This window comes from Salmo salar, chromosome 01, assembly GCF_965601325.2.
Source record: "Salmo salar chromosome 01, fSalSal1, whole genome shotgun sequence".
Classification (NCBI taxonomy): Eukaryota; Metazoa; Chordata; class Actinopteri; order Salmoniformes; family Salmonidae; genus Salmo; species Salmo salar.
Genome location: NC_138291.1, coordinates 103,845,897 through 103,868,896, shown reverse-complemented (window position 1 = coordinate 103,868,896; position 23,000 = coordinate 103,845,897). Strand labels below are relative to the sequence as shown.

Below are 23,000 nucleotides of genomic sequence, written 5' to 3'. Positions count from 1 at the left end.
CAAAGCCAGTGAGGCCACTGAACAAGGATCTATTTCTGTGTCATAGTAACCGTGTTGATGTGTATGAGACGGTGCTTCAACGTCCACTTACTAAACAAATCCTCCATTGGGACAATCAATCTCCTCCACTTCATAAAGCTGATTAAAAAGTGAATGATCATTCTCTCACTGCGTGTCCCTCTGTAAAGCTAAAGATAATGTCAGTCTGGACTGTAAAACAGTTTCTCTAGGGTGGACAGGGAAGGTTCAGTGTTTCTAGGGTGGACAGGGAAGGTTCAGTGTTTCTAGGGTGGACAGGGAAGGTTCAGTGTTTCTAGGGTGGACAGGGAAGGTTCAGTGTTTCTAGGGTGGACAGGGAAGGTTCAGTGTTTCTAGGGTGGACAGGGAAGGTTCAGTGTTTCTAGGGTGGACAGGGAAGGTTCAGTGTTTCTAGGGTGGACAGGGAAGGTTCAGTGTTTCTAGGGTGGACAGGGAAGGTTCAGTGTTCCTAGGGTGGACAGGGAAGGTTCATGACTTATTATAATGAACTGACACTATGCTTTCTTCTTATACAAAAGCTCTAGACCTACTGGTCAACACTCAACGTGTGTGTGTGTGTGTGTGTGTGTGTGTGTGTGTGTGTGTGTGTGTGTGTGTGTGTGTGTGTGTGTGTGTGTGTGTGTGTGTGTGTCAGTACACAACAGCAGGAGAGGAAGGGTGTCTCTCTAACAGAGCACTGAGAGAGACAACCCTTCCTGCACACTCACCTTTCAGACACTGCTGGAGCACACAGGGACAACAAATACCGCTGTGAGTGATTCAACAATATAAACACAGCTTTAGGACACACACACACGCACACACACACAACATCCAGCTGTGCATGTAAAACTGTAATTAGTCTGTCCTTTTCCTTTCCCATCTCAACAGGAAATGCTAGTTTCCTCTGTGTACTGCTGTAATCTTCTAGTGGTATGCTGAGTCAAGGGTTTACAGATTGACTGACAGGCTAACTATTTTTGCCGTGGCTAACTAGCTAGCTAACTAGCTGGCTAATGTTTTTGTTTGAAAAATGCATCTGGGCAGGGTACCTGCTTTATTGTTTCACCTGGCTGCCAGTTCCTGATCTTCTGAAAACAACATGTGAGGAGTGGTCTGAAGCGTGAGAAGAATGGGAGACAGAGGAATACAACAGTGGTGAGACAGACAGCTCGTAGAGAAGACGACTGGATACTATTCTGAACTTTGTGTGGTGAGCTTTCTGGCGCCAAGAGCTGCTGAGGCATCAACCAAGTGGTGCTACACAGAGTGAAGGAGGAGAAGTCCAGTGGCTATAAGAGTCAGGCTGGTAACCAGACTTGCCCTCTACAAGATCACCTGACCAGCTCCCTCCGCTCAAGACATGAACTGACCCTCTCCATCTGCAGAGGATGCAGCTTTCAAACACCTGGCCTCTACTGGTTGACCTGTCATAATATATTGTTTGTTTGTTTTTTGATCTTGAAGTTTACTACCTGTCTACTGGTAGGGTTATAAAGGTTTATTACCTGTTTACTGGTAGGGTTATAAAGGTTTATTACCTGTCTACTGGTAGGGTTATAAAGGTTTATTACCTGTCTACTGGTAGGGTTATAAAGGTTTATTACCTGTCTACTGGTAGGGTTATAAAGGTTTATTACCTGTCTACTGGTAGGGTTATAAAGGTTTATTACCTGTCTACTGGTAGGGTTATAAAGGTTTATTACGTGTCTACTGGTAGGGTTATAAAGGTTTATTACCTGTTTACTGGTAGGGTTATAAAGGTTTATTACCTGTCTACTGGTAGGGTTATAAAGGTTTATTACCTGTCTACTGGTAGGGTTATAAAGGTTTATTACCTGTCTACTGGTAGGGTTATAAAGGTTTATTACCTGACTACTGGTAGGGTTATAAAGGTTTATTACCTTTCTACTGGTAGGGTTATAAAGGTTTATTACCTGTCTACTGGTAGGGTTAAAAAGGTTTATTACCTGTCTACTGGTAGGGTTATAAAGGTTTATTACCTGTCTACTGGTAGGGTTATAAAGGTTTATTACCTGTCTACTGGTAGGGTTCATAAAGGTTTATTACCTGTCTACTGGTAGGGTTATAACGGTTTATTACCTGTCTACTGGTAGGGTTATAAAGGTTTATTACCTGTTTACTGGTAGGGTTATAAAGGTTTATTACCTGTCTACTGGTAGGGTTATAAAGGTTTATTACCTGTCTACTGGTAGGGTTATAAAGGTTTATTACCTGTCTACTGGTAGGGTTATAAAGGTTTATTACCTGTCTACTGGTAGGGTTATAAAGGTTTATTACCTGTCTACTGGTAGGGTTATAAAGGTTTATTACCTGTTTACTGGTAGGGTTATAAAGGTTTATTACCTGTCTACTGGTAGGGTTATACAGGTTTATTACCTGTCTACTGGTAGGGTTATAAAGGTTTATTACCTGTCTACTGGTAGGGTTATAAAGGTTTATTACCTGTTTACTGGTAGGGTTATAAAGGTTTATTACCTGTATACTGGTAGGGTTATAAAGGTGTATTACCTGTCTACTGGTAGGGTTATAAAGGTTTATTACCTGTTTACTGGTAGGGTTATAAAGGTTTATTACCTGTTTACTGGTAGGGTTATAAAGGTTTATTACCTGTTTACTGGTAGGGTTATAAAGGTTTATTACCTGTCTACTGGTAGGGTTATAAAGGTTTATTACCTGTCTACTGGTAGGGTTATAACGGTTTATTACCTGTTTACTGGTAGGGTTATAAAGGTTTATTACCTGTCTACTGGTAGGGTTATAAAGGTTTACATCTTTGAAGTTGTTTGTGGTGAGTATTACACATTTTCAAAATGGCGCTTTACCCACGTGTGTTCTGGCCAAAACCCATGGTTTCTGGGACCAATCAGAATGGTTAGAATGTGTTTGTGTTCTAGAAATCGTTGGGAGGTACTCAGATCCAGACTCATTGCGGAGAAGAAACTAACGTCCGTGGGCGTGGCTTAGCGTTTGGCCGGAGCAAGGAGTTTGGAAAGGCAGACAATCATTTTTATCCCCTTGTCAATTTAAAGATATATGTGTGTGTGTGTGTGTGTGTGTGTGTGTGTGTGTGTGTGTGTGTGTGTGTGTGTGTGTGTGTGTGTGTGTGTGCGCGCGGCGGGGTGTCCGTCCCTGCCCTGTTCTACAATAACAGCCTCATGCTCCCCCCATGCACTCACTCATGATGGACAAGCAGCGCAACACTTCAATGGCCCGATGCATTTTGCAGGACAAAACTTCTATTTGGCCATAAATCGGTTTCTGATTTGCATTTTACAGGATTCGCCCCCCCAAAATGTGGGTGTTATTATATTTAGTGACGATTATGCAGATGTGGTTGGAGAGAAATGAATTCTTAACTACATTTTTGAAAGTGCAGAACGACATACAGTCTGGCTTTTAAACAATACAGCAAAAGAAGAGATTGTGCGAATAAATGACTGTAACAACAGTATCTCCCATTATGATCAAGACATTTTTTCCAGGGTAGTAAAATGTGTAATTAGAAGCGTTGATGGTCTATTAAGATAAATTCTTCCCGAACGCATCCGTAATTGCCGCGAAGGGCGGTTCATTCCGTTGGTAATCCGAAGCGTTTTGACACGCAACGGTACATTTCTGAAAGTTAATCGGTGCCTCAAAGCAGAAAACTCTTTCACCAACACCATTCATCACCCCTGACTGGCCCAAGTTTCTCTGCCACAGTCACACAACGCCAAACTTATAGGCTATGTCTATTTTCTGGTTGATTTACAAGTCTAACCTTGGACACTACAATATTTAGGTTTCAAGGGTGAATGTAAAATAGGCTACAAATATTAGGTGGACGAATACCAAATCGGGCTTTAAGCAAGACCGAAGTCAAGTCACAGAACGGAGTTCTCCCTACCTTTGACTTTTGTTAAAGTGAGCACCGGGCTGTTGCAAGCGGACAGCGGGGCAACCCTGGCGGAATGTTTCTTCATAGTGACGAGCTCGGAAAGGCTGAGCTCTCCCCTCTTCGGCTACATCCCTGAATCTGGTGTGGTACCAATCTCTTCTGTGACTGACTGTGGGACTTTTGATGCTTCTTGTCTTTACTCTTCTCTAAACGTCGGATCAGCAGTTTCCCGCTACCTCTCTCGTCCTCTCTCGTGGATCCACCTTGTGCCCCTCCGTTCCTCAACTCTCCCTCAGTCGCTTTTCTTTCTTCTGATTCGATTCCCCTCCCTCATTCCCTCCCTCATTCCCTCCCTCCCTTCCCCGGTTCTGCAGTATCCTGCCAGAGCGTGAGGCTGAGCTCTTTCTCTCTCTCTTCACATGTAAAACAGTAGAGGCAAATGCTGCAATTTGCCACGTCACGCGTGCCGCAGGCATCCACCATCTCCCTCACTTGCATTATCTCTCCTCCCCCGGCCCCTCTGTCCGTCCAGAGCCAGACGTGCCGTGCCCGCTGCCAGCCCACCAGACCTCCCGAAGCGCGGTTCCCGGAGGCAGGTGGTTGGTGACTCAGAGCTGGTTGCAGCTTGGAGATATGAGGAAGGATCGATCACGGCGGGCAGCGGTGAAACTGCTTGCATTGGAGTGGCAGGGATAGTGTGAGTGATCTGATGCGACTGGGGCTGATGTAGAGGGAAAATATACTGTAGCCTATCCGTCCTATTCAAGGGTTATATGAAGACACAAGGCTTGCACGGGGAGGCAGTTTTCCTCCTCAATAGAAAGTCTTGGAAAAATAAAATTTTCGCCAAACTGGTCTCAGAGCATTTCGTATTATTCTGTATGTAAATCTAGGACACGTCATCTAGTATGATATTTTACTTTTCGTATATGGTTTGTATTAATTTGTGGATGTCCATCAACAATTCCGTATGATATGTTACGAATTACAATTCATATTATATGTTACGAATTTACAAAATGTACAATCAATATGCTATGAATTTGCCAAACATACTATATGTTACGAATTTGATAAACGTATGATATGTTACAAATTCTAGCTAGGTGGCTAGGAGATGAATGTTAGCTAGCTGGCTAATGTTAGCTGGGGTTAGGGTTAAGATTAGGGTTCAATTTAGAGTTAGGTTAAAGGGTTAAGGTTAGGGGAAGGGTTAGCTAAAAGAGTTAAGGTTAGGGTTATGATTAGGGTTATGATTAGGGTTATCTAACATGCTAAGTAGTTGCAAAGTAGCTCAAAAGTAGTAAGTAGTTGAAAAGTTGCTAATTTGCTAAAATTGTCTGTGATGAGATTTGAACTCACAACTTTTGGGTTGCTAGACATTCGTGTTAAACGCCCGACCAACCACCCTACTTTCCTTTTTGCCCTAAGTAACCTTCTATCTGATGTAACCATACCAAACATAACACATCATACTAATTTGAGTGTTCCGGATTTACATTTAATATGTTACATCTAGTCTATGAGACCAGGCTGTTTAAGCAGCAGATTTGATCCAGTACACAGATTTTACACAGTGTGAGAAAATAAAACCACATAATAGTGATTTATATTATCCCACTGGAATTCGTTTGTCTTTTGCTCTGGTTGAAAAATACACCTGCCATTATAACATTGTGTTATTACTAGTAGTAGGGTCTATTGAAGTTGCCAAAGAAGCATTTTGTTTACAAGGCATTGCCTAAATAGCAACACCTTATAAATCCAATCAATCAAATTGTACTTAGCCTATATTAAACGTTAGAATCTAAGTTTGAATATTATCCTTGTTGTTCCTCAACATGTTTGATCAATACCCTGCTGATAGCCACTCCACCTCCACCCATTATCTTTCATAATGCTCTTCCTAAACCCACTGGAGGATACAATGACTGACACACCCTTCACAACGACAGACAGGCATCATTCTCCCCAGGGCAGGTAGAAGTGACTGAGGATAACGTCTGTGTGGTGTGTGTGCGTGTGGCTATGTGTGTATGGTTGTGTGTCTGTGTGCACGTGCGTGTGCGTGTGTGTAAAATCTGTTGGGGGAGTGTGTACATGACTAAAAGAAGGCACTCTGAATAATTCACTGGCTAGACTCTTCCTCTTCACTAGATTCTACAGGCTCATATCCCCTGATCTGATAACTAGGACAAGGGGTTGTACAGGCTAGAATCCCTGATCTGATAACTAGGACAAGGGGTTGTACAGGCTAGAATCCCTGATCTGATAACTAGGACAAGGGGTTGTACAGGCTAGAATCCCTGATCTGATAACTAGGACAAGGGGTTGTACAGGCTAGAATCCCTGATCTGATAACTAGGACAAGGGGTTGTACAGGCTAGAATCCCTGATCTGATAACTAGGACAAGGGGTTGTACAGGCTAGAATCCCTGATCTGATAACTAGGACACGGGGTTGTGTCCCAAATGGCACCCTATATTCCTCAAATTCAAATCTGGACCTTGAAGCTCGATCAATAGATTTGTTTAATTCCTCCCTTCTTCCCCCTATGGGTCCTGGTCAAAAGTAGTGCACTATATAGGGAACAGAATGCCATTTGGGACGGAGATACGCAGCCCTCTACAAAAACACATCAGACACTCTAACCCCCTCCTTCCCCAATCCTCTCTCTCTCCCAACTCACTTACCTTGGAACCCAGAATCAAATCTCACGTGTCCTAACATTTTTTTTGAAGAGACTGTCACTAGACACAAAGTTTTCACAAAGTGCCAGGCTAGAGGTTCAAGGAAATGAATCTCTCGCTCTACTAACTACTGTAACTACTGTTCACTGTTGCCTTTCTTACACACCATTTCACCATTTCCTACACGACTGGAAGAGTCCTTAGTGCATGAAGAGCATGTTCCTTTCCAAACCCTCTTCCCCCAGTCCTCTCTTCCCCCAGTCTCTCTTCCCCCAGTCCTCTCTTCCCCCAGTTCCCTCTTCCCCCAGTCCCCTCTTCCCTCAGTCCCCTCTTCCCCCAGTCCTCTCTTCCCCAGTCCTCTCTTCCCCCAGTCCCCTCTTCCCCAGTCCCCTCTTCCCCAGTCCTCTCTTCCCCAGTCCCCTCTTCCCCCAGTCCCCTCTTCCCCTAGTCCCCTCTTCCCCAGTCCCCTCTTCCCCAGTCCTCTCTTCCCCCAGTCCTCTCTTCCCCAGTCCTCTCTTCCCCCAGTCCTCTCTTCCCCAGTCCTCTCTTCCCCCAGTCCCCTCTTCCCCCAGTCCCCTCTTCCCCAGTCCCCTCTTCCCCAGTCCTCTCTTCCCCAGTCCCCTCTTCCCCAGTCCCCTCTTCCCCAGTCCCCTCTTCCCCAGTCCCCTCTTCCCCCAGTCCTCTCTTCCCCAGTCCTCTCTTCCCCCAGTCCCCTCTTCCCCAGTCCTCTCTTCCCCCAGTCCTCTATTCCCCCAGTCCTCTCTTCCCCAGTCCTCTCTTCCCCCAGTCCCCTCTTCCCCCAGTCCCCTCTTCCCCCAGTTCCCTCTCCCCCCAGTCCCCTCTTCCCCCAGTCCCCTCTTCCCCCAGTCCCCTCTTCCCCCAGTCCCCTCTTCCCCCAGTCCTCTCTTCCCCCAGTCCTCTCTTTACCAGTCCTCTCTTCCCCCAGTTCCCTCTTCCCCCAGTCCTCTCTTCCCCCAGTCCTCTCTTCCCCAGTCCTCTCTTCCCCCAGTCCCCTCTTCCCCAGTCCTCTCTTCCCCCAGTCCTCTATTCCCCCAGTCCTCTCTTTACCAGTCCTCTCTTCCCCAGTCCTCTCTTCCCCCAGTCCTCTCTTCCCCCAGTCCCTCTTCCCCCAGTCCCCTCTTCCCCCAGTCCCCTCTTCCCCAGTCCCCTCTTCCCCCAGTCCCCTCTTCCCCCAGTCCTCTATTCCCCCAGTCCTCTCTTTACCAGTCCCCTCTTCCCCCAGTCCTCTATTCCCCCAGTCCTCTCTTTACCAGTCCTCTCTTCCCCCAGTCCTCTCTTCCCCCAGTCCCCTCTTCCCCCAGTCCTCTCTTCCCCCAGTCCTCTCTCCCCCCAGTCCTCTCTTCCCCCAGTTCCCTCTTCCCCCAGTCCCCTCTTCCCCCAGTCCTCTCTTCCCCCAGTCCTCTCTCCCCCCAGTCCTCTCTTCCCCCAGTCCTCTCTTCCCCCAGTCCCCTCTTCCCCAGTCCTCTCTTCCCCCAGTCCCCTCTTCCCCCAGTCCTCTCTCCCCCCAGTCCTCTCTTCCCCCAGTCCTCTCTTCCCCCAGTCCCCTCTTCCCCAGTCCCCTCTTCCCCAGTCCTCTCTTCCCCAGTCCTCTCTTTACCAGTTGTTCCCACTAATATAATTGATTGGACAGTTTCTACCATTTTCCACTGCTCCCCGTGCGTCAGTGTCAGGGTCTGTGTTTGGGTTAGAGGGAAGAGACAGAAACAGAGAATGAGAGCTGATGGATGAGGAGATAGAGAGAGGGAAAGGAGGGGTGAGAGGGGAAGAGAGAGAGAGGGAGGGAGAGAGAAAAAGAGGGAGATGGATGAGGAGAGAGAGAGGGAGTGGGGGGAGAAAAGTGAGAGAGAGGAAGAGAGAGAGAGAGAGAGAGATAGAGAGAGAAAGAGAGGGAGGGGGAGAAAGAAAGAGGGAGAAAGAAAGAGAGGGAAGAGAGAAAGAGAGAGAATGAAAGAGGTGATTACTACAAAAAAGAGTGTGAGAGAGGAGATGGAAGAGAGAGAGGGAGGAGAGGGAGAGAGATCTGCACAGGATGTTTGATGGATAATGTAAACACACTATAAACACCGTCAGGAACCAATCAGAGAGAGTCACACGCGTCATCATCCTGCAGGCTACAGGTGTGGCAGGTCGGGATGTTATTGTGTGTGTATATGTGTGTCTGCGTTCATGCTCATGCCTGCATGTGTGTCTGCGTTCATGCTCATGCCTGCATGTGTGTCTGCGTTCATGCTCATGCCTGCATGTGTGTCTGCGTTCATGCTCATGCCTGCATGTGTGTGTAAAACTGATCCTGCACTGTGTTTTTGACAGAAAGACCCCATGAGAAAACAGCAGAGTTTTTCCATAGAACAATGTTTATCTGGTGGAGTGTGACCCTGTTTACACCCATTCCAGTAGCAGGGTGAATGGGCTGTAGAACAGATTACAGACTCCTACTATAGATCAGCATTGTCCACAGCATTTACACTCATATACAATACATCACTGACTTCTAAAACAGTGTGTAACTGTTTCACATGCAATAGCTCAGATCGTGTAAAGATCAATATAAAAGCTGGGCTGTCTCCCAAATGCCACCCTATTCCCTATAAACTGCACTACTTTTGACCAGGCCCCATAGCGCTCTGCTCAAAAGTAGTGTACTAGCTAGGGAATAGGGTCCCTTTGGGATGCAGGCCTGTCGAGCATCACGTCTTGTTCATTTCATTAAAAGGGACTAGTGATTGCTGTAATTGGTTTTCTCCATGCAGCTTCACTCCCAGGGGTGTCTTGTGAGGTCATTAATACAATCAGAAACCAGCTCTCTCTCCAACGGGACAGACAGACAGATAGACAGACAGACAGACAGACAGACAGACAGACAGACAGACAGACAGACAGACTGTTGCCTACCAAGATAACATTTAATTTCCCCTCTGCTCTTATTTCTTTGAGCTATAATGTCTTACCCCCACCTACATGTACAAATGACCTCCACTAACCTGTACCCCCACCTACATGTACAAATGACCTCCACTAACCTGTACCCCCACCTACATGTACAAATGACCTCCTCTAACCTGTACCCCCACCTACATGTACAAATGACCTCCTCTAACCTGTACCCCCACCTACATGTACAAATGACCTCCTCTAACCTGTACCCCCACCTACATGTACAAATGACCTCCTCTAACCTGTACCCCCACCTACATGTACAAATGACCTCCACTAACCTGTACCCCCACCTACATGTACAAATGACCTCCTCTAACTTGTACCCTCACCTACATGTACAAATGACCTCCACTAACCTGTACCCCCACTTACATGTACAAATGACCTCCACTAACCTGTACCCCCACCTACATGTACAAATGACCTCCTCTAACCTGTACCCCCACCTACATGTACAAATGACCTCCTCTAACCTGTACCCCCACCTACATGTACAAATGACCTCCACTAACCTGTACCCCCACCTACATGTACAAATGACCTCCACTAACCTGTACCCCCATCTACATGTACAAATGACCTCCTTTAACCTGTACCCCACCTACATGTATAAATGACCTCCACTAACCTGTACCCCCACCTACATGTACAAATGACCTCCACTAACCTGTACCCCCACCTACATGTACAAATGACCTCCACTAACCTGTACCCCCATCTACATGTACAAATGACCTCCTCTAACCTGTACCCCACCTACATGTATAAATGACCTCCACTAACCTGTACCCCCACCTACATGTACAAATGACCTCCTCTAACCTGTACCCCCATCTACATGTACAAATGACCTCCACTAACCTGTACCCCCACCTACATGTACAAATGACCTCCTCTAACCTGTACCCCCACCTACATGTACAAATGACCTCCACTAACCTGTACCCCCACCTACATGTACAAATGACCTCCAATAACCTGTACCCCCACCTACATGTACAAATGACCTCCACTAACCTGTACCCCCACCTACATGTACAAATGACCTCGACTAACCTGTACCCCCACCTACATGTACAAATGACCTCCACTAACCTGTACCCCACCTACATGTACAAATGACCTCCACTAACCTGTACCCCCACCTACATGTACAAATGACCTACTCTAACCTGTACCCCCACCTACATGTACAAATTACCTCAACAAACTTGTACCCCCCCACATTGACTAGGTACCAGTACTCCCTGTATATAGCCTCCACATTGACTCTGTACCAGTACTCCCTGTATATAACCTCCACATTGACTCGGTACCGGTACTCCCTGTATATAACCTCCACATTGACTCGGTACCAGTACCCCCTGTATATAACCTCCACATTGACTCGGTACCGGTACTCCCTGTATATAACCTCCACATTGACCTGGTACCAGTACTCCCTGTATATAACCTCCACATTGACTCGGTACCAGTACTCCCTGTATATAACCTCCACATTGACCTGGTACCAGTACTCCCTGTATATTACCTCCACATTGACTCGGTACCAGTACTCCCTGTATATAACCTCCACATTGACTCTGTACCAGTACTCCCTGTATATAACCTCCACATTGACTCTGTACCGGTAATCCCTGTATATGACCTCCACATTGACTCGGTACCAGTACTCCCTGTATATAACCTACACATTGACTTGGTACCAGTACTCCCTGTATATAACCTCCACATTGACTCGGTACCAGTACTCCCTGTATATAACCTCCACATTGACTCGGTACCAGTACTCCCTGTATATTGCCTCCACATTGACTCGGTACCAGTACTCCCTGTATATAACCTCCACATTGACTCAGTACCAGTACTCCCTGTATATAACCTCCACATTGACTCGGTACCAGTACTCCCTGTATATAACCTCCACATTGACTCTGTACCAGTACTCTCTGTATATAACCTCCACATTGACGCGGTACCAGTACTCCCTGTATATAGCCTCCACATTGACTCTGTACCAGTACTCCCTGTATATAACCTCCACATTGACTCGGTACCAGTACTCCCTGTATATAGCCTCCACATTGACTCGGTACCAGTACTCCCTGTATATAACCTCCACATTGACTCGGTACCAGTACTCCCTGTATATAACCTCCACATTGACTCGGTACCAGTACCCCCTGTATATAACCTCCACATTGACTCGGTACCAGTACTCTGTATATAACCTCCACATTGACTCGGTACCAGTACTCCCTGTATATAACCTCCACATTGACTCAGTACCAGTACTCTGTATATAACCTCCACATTGACTCGGTACCAGTACTCCCTGTATATAACCTCCACATTGACTCGGTACCAGTACCCCCTGTATATAACCTCCACATTGACTCGGTACCAGTACTCTGTATATAACCTCCACATTGACTCGGTACCAGTACTCCCTGTATATAACCTCCACATTGACTCGGTACCAGTACTCTGTATATAACCTCCACATTGACTCGGTACCAGTACTCCCTGTATATAACCTCCACATTGACTCGGTACCAGTACTCCCTGTATATAACCTCCACATTGACTCTGTACCAGTACTCCCTGTATATAACCTCCACATTGACTCTGTACCGGTACTCCCTGTATATAGCCTCCACATTGACTCGGTACCAGTACTCCCTGTATATAACCTCCACATTGACTCGGTACCAGTACTCCCTGTATATGACCTCCACATTGACTCGGTACCAGTACTCCCTGTATATAACCTCCACATTGACCTGGTACCAGTACTCCCTGTATATAACCTCCACATTGACTCTGTACCGGTACTCCCTGTATATAACCTCCACATTGACTCGGTACCGGTACTCCCTGTATATAACCTCCACATTGACTCGGTACCAGTACCCCCTGTATATAACCTCCACATTGACTCGGTACCAGTACCCCCTGTATATAACCTCCACATTGACTCGGTACCAGTACTCCCTGTATATAACCTCCACATTGACTCGGTACCAGTACTCCCTGTATATAACCTCCACATTGACTCGGTACCAGTACTCCCTGTATATAACCTCCACATTGACTCGCTACCAGTACTCTGTATATAACCTCCACATTGACTCTGTACCAGTACTCCCTGTATATAACCTCCACATTGACTCGGTACCAGTACCCCCTGTATATAACCTCCACATTGACTCGGTACCAGTACTCCCTGTATATTGCCTCCACATTGACTCGGTACCAGTACTCCCTGTATATAACCTCCACATTGACTCTGTACCAGTACTCTCTGTATATAACCTCCACATTGACTCGGTACCGGTACTCCCTGTATATAACCTCCACATTGACTCGGTACCAGTACTCTGTATATAACCTCCACATTGACTCGGTACCAGTACTCCCTGTATATAACCTCCACATTGACTCGGTACCAGTACCCCCTGTATATAACCTCCACATTGACTCGGTACCAGTACTCCCTGTATATAACCTCCACATTGACTCGGTACCGGTACTCCCTGTATATAACCTCCACATTGACTCGGTACCAGTACCCCCTGTATATAACCTCCACATTGACTCGGTACCAGTACTCCCTGTATATAACCTCCACATTGACTCGGTACCAGTACCCCCTGTATATAACCTCCACATTGACTCGTTACCAGTACTCCCTGTATATAACCTCCACATTGACTCGTTACCAGTACTCCCTGTATATAACCTCCACATTGACTCGTTACCAGTACTCCCTGTATATAACCTCCACATTGACTCGGTACCAGTACTCCCTGTATATAACCTCCACATTGTTGGTTAAGGGCTTATAAGTAAGCATTTCACGGTAAGGTCTATCTATTCCTGTTGTATTCTGCGCATGTGAAAAATAACATTTAAATGATTTGATGATGAAGTATGTGCGTGTGTGTGTGTCTGAGTGTATTTGTGTGTTTTTCCTCCGTAAATAACATCTCACTCTCCCTCTGCTCTCAGTCCTATCCCTGTGAGCCCTGGTTGGCTGCAGTAGATTGGGAGAAGTTGACGTTAATCAGAAAGGAGGAAACTAGCTGTCAGGAGTTATGGAAGCCATCACTCAATGAGGACTCTGAATATGTATAGTATTATCCCTCTCTCTCTCTCGCTCTCTCTCTCTCTCTCTCTCTCTCTCTCTCGCTCCCCCCTCTCCCTCTCTCTCAGTAGATACAAACAGGTGTTATTCTGCGCTGTGCTGCTCTTGAGTCCCAGTGAGACAGAGACAGCTCCACTCCCAGCCAGGTCTCTAATTAGCTCTCTGGATGCTTCACAAAATGTTGAGAGGATTATCCGTGGACATAAAGACCTCTCCCCGTTGGTTATGTCCCTGCAGCCGGACCCAGACCCAGACCCAGACCCGGACCCACAGGGGAGCTGGCGCCCAGATAAAGGGAGTCAGAAGGGAATGTTCCCTAGATGGAACTAATAGGTTTAAAATCCTCCCACGGTGATAGTGTGAAATAGGCAGGAATGGAAGGGCATTATCTTTCTACTTCCATGTCTAGGACAGCCTAGAATCTCTGATTCAACTGTATGGGCATATATATGTGCATGTAAAGGGGCAATCTGCAGTTCAAACCACAATAGCAGTCACCCCGCCACTGTTTAACAGCAGAGGGATATGGCTGGATAAACGTAACCACTCAAATTCCTAGACAGAGATAGACAGAGATATGGATGCCAGGACTGACCATCCATGACATCAAAATTATCCTTTTTAAGGCTTTTTGAGGCTATAAGTGTTTCTTTCCAAACAATAGAGTAAAACAAGCTGATATTTTGGGTTCTGATGAGGTATGAAACTACAAGCTCATCAGGCTGCAGATCTATTCTTTGACAATCAATGGGTATATATCAGACATGTTCAAAGTTAAAAACAAACAGATGTTCTGTACCAATCGCAGATTGCCCCTTGCCTAGCCATGCCTAGCTAACTTGTAGTTAACATGTCATTGATTGAAACATATTATACTATAGCATTTATGGCTCATTTGTTGATCTGATATGATCTGTATTTATCAGGGAGAATGTAGTAATGTTGTCTGGTGGAGATACAGTAGCTCAGGTAGCTTTGACCTAGAAAAACGGTTCACTTCCCATAGTCTGCCTTGTGAGGCTAATAACCATGGATGAAAAGCAGTCTGCCTTGTGAGGCTAATAACCATGGATGAAAAGCAGTCTGCCTTGTGAGGCTAATAACCATGGATGAAAAGCAGTCTGCCTTGTGAGGCTAATAACCATGGATGAAAAGCAGTCTGCTTTGTGAGGCTAATAACCATGGATGAAAAGCAGTCTGCCTTGTGAGGCTAATAACCATGGATGAAAAGCAGTCTGCCTTGTGAGGCTAATAACCATGGATGAAAAGCAGTCTGCCTTGTGAGGCTAATAACCATGGATGAAAAGCAGTCTGCCTTGTGAGGCTAATAACCATGGATGAAAAGCAGTCTGCCTTGTGAGGCTAATAACCATGGATGAAAAGCAGTCTGCCTTGTGAGGCTAATAACCATGGATGAAAAGCAGTCTGCCTTGTGAGGCTAATAACCATGGATGAAAAGTAGTCTGCCTTGTGAGGCTAATAACCATGGATGAAAAGGAAAAGTGCTTCTTATATTTGTATCCTCTCACCGTCTCAGAATAGTGCTGGAAAAGGATGCTGAGGCAAGGAGGAGGAGGAAAAACAACAGGGGAGTGTGGGGAGGGGGGTGAGTGTTGAGGTGGGGGCTGAGTGTGTGTGTGTGTGTGTGTGTGTGTGTGTGTGTGTGTGTGTGTGTGTGTGTGTGTGTGTGTGTGTGTGTGTGTGTGTGTGTGTGTGTGTGTGTGTGTGTGTGTGTGTGTGTGTGGGTCACCTGGAGGCTTGTGTGTGGATGGGTTTGATCTTCCTTTGTATTCAGTCAGTGATATAAGTCTATGACTCACTTCCTGGAATCTCTCTTTTTGTATGTCTCTATCTCTCCTCTCCTCTCTCTCTACCTCTCTAGCTCCTCTCTCTACCTCTCTCTCTCTAGCTTCTCTACCTCTCTACCTCTCTCTCTCTACCACTCTAGCTCCTCTTTCTCTATCTCTCCTCTCCGCCTCTCTCTACCTCTCTAGCTCCTCTCTCTACCTCTCTCTCTACCTCTCTAGCTCCTCCTCTCTCTACCTCTCTAGCTCCTCTCTCTCTCTCTACCTCGCTAGCTCCTCTCTCTACCTCTCTCTCTCTACCTCTCTAGCTCCTCCTCTCTCTACCTCTCTAGCTCCTCCTCTCTCTACCTCGCTAGCTCCTCTCTCTCTCTCTACCTCGCTAGCTCCTCTCTCTACCTCTCTCTCTCTACCGCTCTAGCTCCTCTCTCTCTATCGCTCCTCTCCTCCTCTCTCTACCTCTCTAGCTCCTCTCTCTACCTCTCTCTCTCTACCTCTCTAGCTCCTCTCTCTCTCTCTCTCTACCACTCTAGCTCCTCCTCTCTCTACCTCTCTAGCTCCTCTCTCTACCTCTAGCTCCTCCTCTCTCGACCTCTCTAGCTCCTCCTCTCTCTTTCTCTCTAGCTCCTCCTCTCTCTACCTCTCTAGCTCCTCTCTCTACCTCTCTCTCTCTCTCTACCTCTCTAGCTCCTCTCTCTCTACCTCTCTAGCTCCTCTCTCTCTACCTCTCTAGCTCCTCTCTCTCTACCTCTCTAGCCCCTCCTCTCTCTACCTCTCTAGCTCCTCTCTCTCTCTCTCTCTCTCTCTCTCTACCTCTCTCTCTCTCTCAATCTCTCTCTCTCTCTCTCTCTCTCTCTACCTCTCTCTCTCTCTCTCTCTCAATCTCTCTCTCTCTCTCTCTCTCTCTCTCTCGCTCTCTCTCTCTCAGTAACAGTCAGATGCACAGACCTAAATCCATGTTCTCTAAAGTCAATCCCCAGACACTAGGGCACGGTGGCCAGTCGGACTGGACTGACCCATTGTTACACATTTTCAGAAGAAAGTAATTTTTTTCTGGACATTTTGAGCCTGTAATCAAACCCACAAATGCTGATGCTCCAGGTACTCAACTAGTCTAAAGAAGGACAGTTTTATTCCTTCTTTAATCAGAACAACAGTTTTCAGCTGTACAAACATAATTGCAAAAGGGTTTTCTAATGATCAATTAGCCGTTTAAAATGATAAACTTGGATTAGCTAACAACGTGCCATTGGAACATAGGGGTGATGGTTGCTGATAATGGGCCTCTGTACGCATATGTAGATATTCCATTAAAAATCAGCCGTTTCCAGCTACAATAGTAATTTACAACATTAACAATGTCTATACTGTATTTCTGATAAATTTGATGTTATTTTAATGGACAAAAAATGTGCTTTTCTTTCAAAAACTAAGACATTTCTAAGTGACCCCAAACTTTTGAACGGTAGTGTACATACAGACACACACACACACACACACACACACACACACACACACACACACACACACACACACACACACACACACACACACACACACAGACACACACACACACACACACACACACACAGACACACACACACACACACACACACACACACACACACACACACACACACACACACACACACACACACACACACACACACATACTCAGAGGGGGCAAATATAAGCATATCCGATCCTCTGATTGGGCAGAGCCTCTTTGAGAATCACTGGTGGTGAGTAACAGTGAGAGGGAAAGCTGTTTCCTGTTCCAGCCCAGAGACAGGCCCAACACCAGAGAAAAAGAGAGAGAAAGAGAGAGGAGAGAGAGAGAGAGAGAGAGAGAGAGAGAGAGAGAGAGAGACCAGAGTGAGGCCTAACAGCACAACACCAGCTCTGCAAGTCATGGGTCAAAGACCTCATCACATCACAGAACTCATTACTTCCTCCTCCGTCCTCAGAGTCAACTCCCTCAAACAAACTCCCTCTGACAAACTCCCTCAGACAAACTGCCTCAGACCAACTCCCTCAGACAAACCGCCTCAGACCAACTCCCTCAAACAAACTCCCTCAGACCAACTCCCTCAGACAAACTGTCTCAGACCAACTCCCTCAGACAAACTGCCTCAGACCAACTCCCTCAGACCAACTCCCTCAGACAAACTGCCTCAGACCAACTCCCTCAGACAAACTCCCTCAGACCAACTCCCTCAGACCAACTCCCTCAGACCGACTCCCTAAGACAGACTCCCTCAGACCAACTCCCTCAGACAAACTGCCTCAGACCAACTCCCTCAGACCAACTCCCTCAGACAAACTGCCTCATACCAACTCTCTCAGACAAACTGCCTCAGACCAACTCCCTCAGACCAACTCCCTCAGACAAACTGCCTCAGACCAACTGCCTCATACCAACTCCCTCAGACCAACTGCCTCAGACCAACTCCCTCAGACCAACTCCCTTAGACAAACTGCCTCAGACCAACTCCCTCAGACCAACTGCCTCATACCAACTCCCTCAGACAAACTGCCTCAGACCAACTCCCTCAGACCAACTGCCTCATACCAACTGCCTCAGACCAACTCCCTCAGACCAACTCCCTCAGACCAACTCCCTCAGACCAACTCCCTCAGACCAACTGCCTCATACCAACTCCCTCAGACCAACTCCCTCAGACAAACTGCCTCAGACCAACTCCCTCAGACAAACTGCCTCAGACCAACTCCCTCAGACCAACTCCCTCAGACCAACTCCCTCAGACAAACTGCCTCAGACAAACAGCCTCAGACCAACTCCCTCAGACCAACTGTCTCAAACAGACAGATACAGTATATGACTATTTATAGATACAGTAATAACTGTCTCAGACAGACAGATACAATATATGACTATTTATAGATACAGTAATAACTGTCTCAGACAGACAGATACAGTATATGACTATTTATAGATACAGTAATAATTGTCTCAGACAGACAGATACAGTATATGACTATTTATAGATACAGTAATAACTGTCTCAGACAGACGGATACAGTATATGACTATTTATAGATACAGTAATAACTGTCTCAGACAGACGGATACAGTATATGACTACTTATAGATACAGTAATAACTGTCTCAGACAGACAGATACAGTATATGACTATTTATAGATACAGTAATAACTGTCTCAGACAGACAGATACAGTATATGACTATTTACAGATAACATAATAACTGTCTCAGACAGACAGATACAGTAGCTGTAATGACTAAACTGAACTGGCCCATAGCCAGAAATTGTCTCAGTTAGAAGTGCGGATCTGTCCATATGATCTAAATGCCTCAGTTAGAGGGGTTTAGTTACAGGATGAGATGCAGAGTGACAGTTAGAGGGTTTAGCTACAGGATGAGATGCAGAGGGACAGTTAGAGGGGTTTAGTTACAGGATGAGATGCAGAGTGACAGTTAGAGGGGTTTAGCTACAGGATGAGATGCAGAGGGACAGTTAGAGGGGTTTAGTTACAGGATGAGATGCAGAGGGACAGTTAGAGGGGTTTAGTTACAGGATGAGATGCAGAGTGACAGTTAGAGGGTTTAGCTAAAGGATGAGATGCAGAGGGACAGTTAGAGGGGTTTAACTACAGGATGAGATGCAGAGGGACAGTTAGAGGGGTTTAGTTACAGGATGAGATGCAGAGTGACAGTTAGAGGGGTTTAGCTACAGGATGAGATGCAGAGTGACAGTTAGAGGGGTTTAGCTACAGGATGAGATGCAGAGTTACAGTTAGAGGGGTTTAGTTACAGGATGAGATGCAGAGTTACAGTTAGAGGGGTTTAGTTACAGGATGAGATGCAGAGTGACAGTTAGAGGGGTTTAGCTACAGGATGAGATGCAGAGTGACAGTTAGAGGGGTTTAGCTACAGGATGAGATGCAGAGTGACAGTTAGAGGGGTTTAGTTACAGGATGAGATGCAGAGGGACAGTTAGAGGGGTTTAGTTACAGGATGAGATGCAGAGGGACAGTTAGAGGGGTTTAGTTACAGGATGAGATGCAGAGGGACAGTTAGAGGGGTTTAGTTACAGGATGAGATGCAGAGGGACAGTTAGAGGGGTTTAGCTACAGGATGAGATGCAGAGTGACAGTTAGAGGGGTTTAGTTACAGGATGAGATGCAGAGGGACAGTTAGAGGGGTTTAGCTACAGGATGAGATGCAGAGTGACAGTTAGAGGGGTTTAGTTACAGGATGAGATGCAGAGGGACAGTTAGAGGGGTTTAGCTACAGGATGAGATGCAGAGTGGCAGTTAGAGGGTTTAGTTACAGGATGAGATGCAGAGGGACAGTTAGAGGGGTTTAGTTACAGGATGAGATGCAGAGTGACAGTTAGAGGGGTTTAGTTACAGGATGAGATGCAGAGGGACAGTTAGAGGGGTTTAGTTACAGGATGAGATGCAGAGGGACAGTTAGAGGGGTTTAGTTACAGGATGAGATGCAGAGGGACAGTTAGAGGGGTTTAGCTACAGGATGAGATGCAGAGTGACAGTTAGAGGGGTTTAGCTACAGGATGAGATGCAGGGTGACAGTTAGAGGGTTTAGCTACAGGATGAGATGCAGAGTGACAGTTAGAGGGGTTTAACTACAGGATGAGATGCAGAGTGACAGTTAGAGGGGTTTAACTACAGGATGAGATGCAGAGGGACAGTTAGAGGGGTTTAGTTACAGGATGAGATGCAGAGGGACAGTTAGAGGGGTTTAGTTACAGGATGAGATGCAGAGGGACAGTTAGAGGGGTTTAGTTACAGGATGAGATGCAGAGGGACAGTTAGAGGGGTTTAGTTACAGGATGAGATGCAGAGGGACAGTTAGAGGGGTTTAGTTACAGGATGAGATGCAGAGGGACAGTTAGAGGGGTTTAGCTACAGGATGAGATGCAGAGGGACAGTTAGAGGGGTTTAGCTACAGGATGAGATGCAGAGGGACAGTTAGAGGGGTTTAGTTACAGGATGAGATGCAGAGGGACAGTTAGAGGGGTTTAGCTACAGGATGAGATGCAGAGTGACAGTTAGAGGGGTTTAGTTACAGGATGAGATGCAGAGGGACAGTTAGAGGGGTTTAGTTACAGGATGAGATGCAGAGTGACAGTTAGAGGGGTTTAGCTACAGGATGAGATGCAGAGTGACAGTTAGAGGGGTTTAGCTACAGGATGAGATGCAGAGTGACAGTTAGAGGGTTTAGCTACAGGATGAGATGCAGAGTGACAGTTAGAGGGGTTTAGCTACAGGATGAGATGCAGAGTGACAGTTAGAGGGTTTAGTTACAGGATGAGATGCAGAGGGACAGTTAGAGGGTTTTAGTTACAGGATGAGATGCAGAGTGACAGTTAGAGGGGTTTAGTTACAGGATGAGATGCAGAGGGACAGTTAGAGGGGTTTAGTTACAGGATGAGATGCAGAGGGACAGTTAGAGGGGTTTAGCTACAGGATGAGATGCAGAGTGACAGTTAGAGGGGTTTAGCTACAGGATGAGATGCAGAGGGACAGTTAGAGGGGTTTAGTTACAGGATGAGGTGCAGAGGGACAGTTAGAGGGGTTTAGTTACAGGATGAGATGCAGAGTGACAGTTTGAGGGGTTTAGTTACAGGATGAGATGCAGAGGGACAGTTAGAGGGGTTTAGCTACAGGATGAGATGCAGAGGGACAGTTAGAGGGGTTTAGTTACAGGATGAGATGCAGAGTGACAGTTAGAGGGGTTTAGCTACACGATGAGATGCAGAGGGACAGTTAGAGGGGTTTAGCTACAGGATGAGATGCAGAGTGACAGTTAGAGGGGTTTAGTTACAGGATGAGATGCAGAGGGACAGTTAGAGGGGTTTAGCTACAGGATGAGATGCAGAGTGACAGTTAGAGGGGTTTAACTACAGGATGAGATGCAGAGGGACAGTTAGAGGGGTTTAGTTACAGGATGAGATGCAGAGGGACAGTTAGAGGGGTTTAGTTACAGGATGAGATGCAGAGGGACAGTTAGAGGGGTTTAGCTACAGGATGAGATGCAGAGTGACAGTTAGAGGGGTTTAGCTACAGGATGAGATGCAGAGTGACAGTTAGAGGGGTTTAGCTACAGGATGAGATGCAGAGGGACAGTTAGAGGGGTTTAGTTACAGGATGAGATGCAGAGTGACAGTTAGAGGGGTTTAGTTACAGGATGAGATGCAGAGTGACAGTTAGAGGGGTTTAGCTATAGGATGAGATGCAGAGGGACAGTTAGAGGGGTTTAGTTACAGGATGAGATGCAGAGTGACAGTTAGAGGGGTTTAGTTACAGGATGAGATGCAGAGTGACAGTTAGAGGGGTTTAGCTACAGGATGAGATGCAGTGTGACAGTTAGAGGGGTTTAGTTACAGGATGAGATGCAGAGGGACAGTTAGAGGGGTTTAGCATGAGAACTCAGTAGTAGTTTACTATGATACTATATTTTTTCTGCAGAGGAGGCTTTTGGGAGGAGCTATAGGAGGACGGGCTCATTGTAATGGTTGCAATGGACCACATGTTTGACTCCGTTCCATTTAAGCCATTAAAATGAGCCCATCCTCCTATAGCTCCTCCCATCAGCCTCCTCTGGTGCGCTGAGGGAAGGTAGACAGACAGACAGGTATAGCCTGAGACATAGAGAGATAGTGAACTCAGTTGGTAGAGCTTGGCGCCTGCAACGCCAGGATAGTGGGTTTGATTCCCAGGACCACAGGTATGTAATATGTATGCCCACATGACTGTAAGTTGCTTTGGATAAAAGCATCCGCTAAACGGCATAATAACTCTCTTCCACATCAAGAAACTCAAGCGAGCAATATAAACAGATGGCACAATGCGGACTGTGAAGAGGCACACACTCAAACCCACTCTAACACACACCCACTCTAACACACACTCTAACCCACTCTAACCCACTCTAACACACACTCAAACCCACTCTAACACACACCCACTCTAACACAAACTCTAACCCATTCTAACCCACTCTAACCCACTCTAACACACACCCACTCTAACACACACTCAAACCCACTCTAACACACACCCACTCTAACACACACTCTAACCCACTCTAACACACACCCACTCTAACACAAACTCTAACCCATTCTAACCCACTCTAACCCACTCTAACACACACCCACTCTAACACACACTCAAACCCACTCTAACACACACCCACTCTAACACACACTCTAACCCACTCTAACCCACTCTAACACACACTCTAACCCACTCTAACCCACTCTAACACACACACACTCTAACACACACTCTAACCCACTCTAACCCACTCTAACACACACTCTAACCCACTCTAAACCACTCTAACCCACTCTAACACACACCCACTCTAACACCCACTTTAACCCACACACACTCTAACCCACTGTAACCCACTCTAACACACACTCTAACCCACACCCACTCTAACCCACACACACTCTAACCCACTCTAA

At 46.4% G+C, this 23,000-nt stretch overlaps 1 protein-coding gene across 2 annotated transcripts in view; it reads right to left on the bottom strand.

The window, feature by feature from the left end:
* The window catches only part of slc35f3b (solute carrier family 35 member F3b), a 199,726-nt gene that overhangs the window by 105,635 nt on the left and 71,091 nt on the right, over positions 1-23,000 (bottom strand). The window contains exon 1 of one of the 2 annotated variants that reach the window (XM_045687041.2): positions 3,929-4,659. The exons of the other annotated variant lie outside the window; for it this stretch is intronic. Coding sequence (XP_045542997.1) covers positions 3,929-4,004 — 76 coding nt within the window. The 5' untranslated portion in view covers positions 4,005-4,659. Of the gene's footprint in view, positions 1-3,928; positions 4,660-23,000 lie in introns of those variants that run through there. 2 annotated transcript variants of the gene reach the window in all.